Source organism: Nylanderia fulva, unplaced genomic scaffold (genome assembly GCF_048542155.1).
Source record: "Nylanderia fulva isolate GAGA-0341 unplaced genomic scaffold, ASM4854215v1 Scaffold109, whole genome shotgun sequence".
Taxonomy (NCBI): domain Eukaryota; kingdom Metazoa; phylum Arthropoda; class Insecta; order Hymenoptera; family Formicidae; genus Nylanderia; species Nylanderia fulva.
The window spans coordinates 235,578-242,374 of record NW_028189291.1 but is presented as its reverse complement, the minus strand read 5'-3'; the positions used below and the strand labels follow the sequence as shown (position 1 = coordinate 242,374).

The 6,797-nt window shown below is 40.8% G+C and overlaps 1 protein-coding gene across 1 annotated transcript; it reads left to right on the top strand.

Annotated features, from left to right (window-relative positions):
* The first annotated feature begins 490 nt into the window (after positions 1-490).
* LOC114943257 (fatty acid synthase-like) lies at positions 491-1,890 on the top strand. The gene is made up of 3 exons (XM_085485681.1): positions 491-681; positions 1,096-1,256; positions 1,529-1,890. Exons 1-3 carry the CDS (start codon positions 678-680, stop codon positions 1,700-1,702), a joined length of 339 nt encoding a protein of 112 aa, XP_085341807.1. The 5' UTR covers positions 491-677; the 3' UTR covers positions 1,703-1,890.
* The last annotated feature ends 4,907 nt before the right edge of the window (positions 1,891-6,797 follow it).

Sequence of the window (6,797 nt, the reverse complement as noted above, 5' to 3'; positions counted from 1 at the left end):
TCAACTTTACCGCACGTTTTACTCAAAAACGATTAGTTGCACGAAAAAAAGTAGAATGGCCTTTTTTGTAGAGAATTTTATGAGTTATAATTTTGAAAATAACTATTTTTTTCGAAAAATTGATAGTTTTTGAGATAATGGCAAAAAACTAAAATTTACTCCCTTTTACCCCCCCCCCCCCATAAAAAATGCCCTAGATGAAATTAAGGGTACTTTCCAGGATTTCATTAGAACATCAAAATAAAGATCTCCACAAAAATTTAGCTTGGTCGTAATTTTTATGAAGTTTTGCTCTTTTCAAGTCTAATTTTACTATATGGGTTTGCAACTTTAATTTTTTATTGATACAAATTTCTACTTTCACTTGATGCAACGGTTGTGATATCATAATTTTTTAAGTACAATTTTACATGAATTTGCAACTTTAATTTTTTAATGGCTATATATAACAATATTATATTATAATATTTCTATAGGTACAGAGTCGATCGATAGATATAGAATATATTTCTCTGCTACATCATATTCATAGGAGCAATATAGAAGGTCATTCCTACAGAGGATATATAATTGCTGGCTCTAAAATATCAGATAAAAAAATAGTTAAAATAGAACACAATTTGTGTAAAAGACCAATTTGCTTCATATTTTCTGGAATTGGATTTCAATGTCTTAATATGGGTTAGTAAATAAAATATTCTATTACAATACGTATAATTGATAAGATGCAACATATTTATTTGATATTAACATTTAATAACTTTTGAATTATATAAAAATGTTAATATTTTTGTAAATATTAAAACATAAGAAAATTACCAGTTATAATATTTCTAATTTGCAAATTTTGTAATTCTTTGAGTTACATTTATTAAATATAACAATTAAATTTTTATATAAACTAAACTAAAATATAATAATAATGTAAGAATAACGTACAAAATAAAAATAAATAATATCCAGTATTTATGTATGTTTAGATCAATTATGTAAAAATTAAATCATTTGTGTGTGTGATTCAACAACATTACGTAACAATATCATTATAATAATTAATAATTTTAATATCATTATATTCTTTTAAAATATTGGTAGGTCGAGCTTTAATGAAATTTCCACCATTTATTAAAGCAGTTCAAAAATGTGATATTGTTTTAAAATCTCACGGTATATGTGTCACAGATATTTTAGTAAGTGAACATAAAAATGTTCTCGACAACGTAGTCAATTTAATCGTAGGCCTTATTGGATTACAGGTATAAACATATATGTATAAATAAAATAGATTGTAATATGTTGCAGGACTTTTTGTATTACATACTTTTTATAAAACTTTATAAAACTAAAAATATCTTTAAAAATTAGTATTTCATAACAAGGTAAAGCTTTTTATAAGAAAACTGAAATTTATAAATCCTGTTACATACCTGTATAGATAATTGTATGCAGAAATAGTGTTAAATACGTAATATTTTATAACATTTTATTCGATAAAAATAGAAAATTAGATGGTTTATATGTATTGCAGATTGGAATAGTTGATCTTTTAACAAGCATTGGTATCACTCCTGATATTATAATAGGTCAATCTATTGGCGAGTTGATTTGTGGGTATACTGATGGATGTTTGACGGCGGAAGAAACTATCATGTTGGCATATTATGTCGGCTTAGCATTTCTTACCTCATTCGGAATGAAATAAATGCTTAAGCAAATTCTGTGAAAAACCAAATATTGAAATATTTTTAGATAGAATTGGAAAACTTTATAATACAGGATTACAACCGCAAATATTTAATTTATATCCAGAAGTAAAGTTTCCTGTAAGTCGTGGAACACTGATGATTTCTCACCTTGTAAGGTAAATTCTGTGTGAATAAGTAGCATAAATTCTTTTTATTATAAAATAGCAAAAATAGTAAAATTTCAAAATATCGAAAATTAAATTTTATTATTTTCAACGATTTAACATGATAAACAAGCTGAAACTAATATTTTAAATATTATATTTGTTGCGCAGAGTTATTCAGGTCTTTTATTCGTACTTAAGTATATACAGGGTGTTTCCAATATACATACACATCATTATATTGGGTTGTCTATCTGGTTGCCGACAAGGGCATGCTTTATGAGAAAAGGAAGAAGTCGATTTTATCATTCTATATTACATACAGTAAACACTTGTGAAATTGGATAATCCCCTTTGTTGGCAATATTAATACAACATGAGTGGAAACTCTGACGGGAAAGTGAATAAGACAAAGCGTAATAAGTGAAAAAAAGAAAAAGAAAAAAACACGTTTATTGAGCACAGTATATAACTCGTGGAATGTGTCTTGACAAAATCCTCGATACACGGATATCGAGAGCACAATAGAGACTGCCTCTGCGGTACAAGACGAAGCATCGAGCGCTTACCGGCGGCAACAGCGCTCCTCGCGAATAATATGCCAATTTGCCCTCATGACAAACACCTCATTCGGGCGTAAACAAGACACAATGTAAATATTTCATCTCAATACTTCCCCTGAAATTTTACATTTAATTTAAGAGGCTTGACAGACGTCTCACACGTACATACAAACCGCTTGCATAGCCCATACATTTGTTACCTTCAGATCGGTGCCTAACTGTAGTACATACTAACAACAATCATACGTGCACCCAATTTCGGAATAATTACTCATTTATCATACCAATCAATGCACACAGTCTGTCGAATTTAATGCGAGACATTGGCTTTGTAAACACATCGGCTGCTTGGTATTCACTGCTAACAAACTCAACCGCTAGCTGGTTTTTGCTCAATTTTTTACGCACAAAATGGTATCGCACGTCAACGTGCTTTGTGCGCTTGTGAAACTCGGGGTTTTTAACCAGCTTTATCGCACTTGCGTTATCGACGAACAACTTGGGCACTGATTGCAGTACGACAATTTCGTCGTACAGGCGAGACAGCCAGACTACTTCTTTAGCTGCCTCACTCGCCGCGATATACTCTGCCTCTGTTGTAGACAGACTCACGCACTTTTGCCTTTGACTGGCCCATGATACGGCACCACCACTGTACAGGCTGACCATTCCGCTCACAGATCTTCTTGTCACTGGATCGCTGGCGTAGTCGGCGTCACTGTAGACATGAAGCAACCCTGCTTTATTTGCCCTGTAGACGATGCCCTTGTCCGTCGATCCCTTCAGGTACCTGAAGATCCTCTTCACCAGTGTCTACTGCAACTCCGATGGTTGCTCGAGTAACTGCGACATGTAGCTTACGCTGAATGCGAGGTCAGGCCTCGTGGCGACAGCCAGATACATGAGGCAACCGATTGCCTCTCTATACGGTGCAGAAGTTGATGTCGGATTCTCAACCTCATTCGCCTGCAGGTACTGCACGATTGGCGTTGACACTGGTTTTGCCTCTGCCATGCGGAATCGTTGCAGCACTTTTTCGGCATACAGCTTTTGATTGATGAAAATGGATCCATCACTTCTGCGCGTAATGTTTACGCTCAAGAAATACCCAAGCGGCTCGTGAGTAACCTTGAAGTTTTCCTTGAGGCACTTCAGCAGTGCGTCGATGTCTTCTTGGTTCGAAGCTGCTACTAGGCTATCATCAACATATAAGACAACCAGCAGCTTTCGACGTTCCTCTCGTCGATAATACAGGCAGGGATCAGCCTGGCTTTTACCGAGTCCAAAGCGTAGTAGCACCTCCTTGAACTTCTTGTTCCAGCAGCGCGGCGACTGCTTGAGTCCGTAGAGACTCTTCTCTAGCTTACAGATGCGATCTGTGCCATCTTGGAATCCCTCTGGCTGATCCATGTATATCTCCTCTTCCAGGAGTCCATTTAAAAATGCAGTTTTTATATCAAACTGCGCCAACTTGAGACCTTCACCAGCCGCGACGCTCAACACTGCTCAAATTGTGTCGAAACGAGCGACAGGGCTGAATGTCTCGTTAAAGTCGACTCCTTCTTTCTGGCTGAAGCCACGACACACCAGTCGCGCTTTATGACGCAATACTTTGCCATCAGGACCGCGCTTTACTCGAAACACCCATCGATTGGAGATTGTCCGTCGACCCCTTGGCAGCTTGACCAAGGACCACGTCGAGTTCTCCTCCAACGATTCCATCTCTTCTTTCATCGCCTTTTTCCACTTCTGCGCCTCTGCTGACCTGATAGCCCCTTGATAATTAATCGGCTCTTGAATCTCAGTCAGCATAGCATGAACAAAACGATCAGGCGCTTTGATCGTTGCTCTATCGCGCAGATTCGGTGGACTTATGCCTGGTGACTCAAGGAAAGATTCTTTACTCAGTGTCTTGTCACCATCTTGCTCAGTTGCATCGTTGGCATCGAACCAGTCATCGTTGCGTTCCGGATCACGTTGAGTAGCGACATCCTCCACTGTCTCCTCCACTGGAAACAGGGCAAACGCTGTGCCTGCTTTCTCCGGTTCGAAGACAACGCTCTTGCTGCGAACGATTTTCTTGCCCCCCGGTATGTAGATACGATAGCCGTCGATGTCGTCGCTGTACCCGACAAACGTGCCCCGCTGTCCCTTGGAATCCCACTTCTTTCGTCTCTCCTTGGGAACATGCACAAAGCACGTGGCACCGAACGCGTGAAGTTTTTCGAGCCGAGCATTCTTCCCGGTAAATGCCTCGTACGGTGATTTGCCGACGACTTGACTGGGTCCCGTACGATTTAGAACATGCACAGCAGTATTCACTGCTTCTGCCCACAGGAACTTTGGCATGTTTCGGGCCAACATCATTGTCCGTGCCAACTCCACCACAGTTTGATTGGTCCTCTCGGCGCATCCATTCTGTTTTGGCGTGTATGGATTCGTAATGACTAACTGTACGCCATGCGCCTTCAAAATCGACTTTACTTTAGAATTATCAAATTCTAGTCCGCCGTCGCATTGCAGCGCTTTCACGGATCGACCACATAGATTAGACACTAATCTTACCATTTCGTCGATTTTCGCAGCTGCCTCTGATTTCTCCTTGAGAAAATCAACGATGCGATGTCTCGTAAAGTCACACGTGAAGCACAGAAAATATCTCGCCCCACCCAAAGAATCCACCTCCATGGGACCACACAGATCGGCGTGAATAACGTCACCTCGTATTGTTGCTCTTTGCTGTCGCAACTTAAAACTGCTCCGTTTTTGCTTCCCTTGCACACATGCAGCACAGAAAATGTCATCATCAAGTACTCTAACACCGCGTTCCTTTAAAAACTGTTTTACGTGTTGCTTATTTTGGTGCCCGAGTCGTTCATGCCACATTTGCAGCGACTGCGGCTCCGCGACATTTGACTCGCACACCTCACTCTGCGGGACGGCCCGCAACAACATTTTAAATAAGCGCCCGCTCCATACATCGCGCACCATGGCCTTGCCCTTTTTTGTAAACTCGCACTCTCGATCGGAAGATTTCAGTTGCATTCCTTTGTCGAGTACAGAAGATTGAGAAAATAAATTTCTCCGCGACGACGGCACGTGTAGCACGTATTCAAAATGACGCGGCAGCCACTTCCCGTCGATCGACACCTCACAATCGATGCGTCCTGCTCCAACAGCGTCCATAGTAGCCTTAGTATCTCCGAGATACACTTTGATTGGAGTATCGAACAGTTTATAGTTTGTGAACCACTCGCGATGTCACGACATGTGATACAATGCTCCGGAGTCGAGCACCCACGAATCACATTCACTTCCCGCACAAAGTACTTTTGCATTTAACGTTTCGGTGACAGCACTTTTCGATTTTTCGCTCGTATTGCTCTTCTTTGCCTGTGTGGAGCAATTTTTACTAATGTGGCCGAAACCATTACATTTGTAGCACCGCGGGCCACGCCCACTTTTCTTCGCAGACTTCCGTTGCTGCCCAGTAGCGCCCTTCGTTGAGTTTTCCTCTTTAGCTTTAGCGGTAGTGGCCGCAACGAGCGCCACCAACTCGTCGTTACGCTGTTTCCGGTCGTTACGACTGCGCTCATCGGAAGTCAAGAGCTCAACCAAATTTGAATATGTCTGCTGTTCTTCCTGTCTTGCCCACCATGCTTGGCGAAGACCATCGAAACTGTCTAGGAGAGTATCCACCAGTTTCACTACTTGCGATGCTTCATCCGGAGCAACACTTAATTGTCTCATGCGATAAACGACATTTTCAAACTTTGTGATGTGCTCCACCATGTTGTCGCCAGCACACATGCGGAAATTGAAGAATTCCGACTGCACTGTGTGTGCTGATTGTTTCGTCTTCTGTTCGAACGTCGCGTGGAGCTTCATCCACATGTCTCGCGCAGTATCGCATGACACCAGTAATGCTATGACCTTCGGCTCGAGTGTTTTGATGAGGATTTGGCTTGCCGCGCGGTCAGCCTTGTCCCACGTCTTGAGTGCGTCACTATATGTCGCTTGATCTATCGTATTAGCATTCTGTCTCAATGTCTCCGGTTTAGTCACTTGACCGATGCATACCTCGTATGCATTGTCCGTACCTCGCAGTAAATTGCGGACTGCGAATTTTCACGTACACCAGTTCTCGGCCCCGCTCAATTTCTCGATACCGTGGAACATCGATTCCATGTTTCCGGTTGTCCGATTCACTGATGGCGACGCGACAATGAAACTCGAGAAAGCGAAGAAACTCGTGGAATGGCACTGCTCGTTTCACTACGGTTACACGCAATTATTCACTTTTACAGAGAACCACGTTCTGCTACCATGTTGGCAATATTAATACAACATGAGTGGAAACTCTGACGGGAAAGTGAATAAGACAA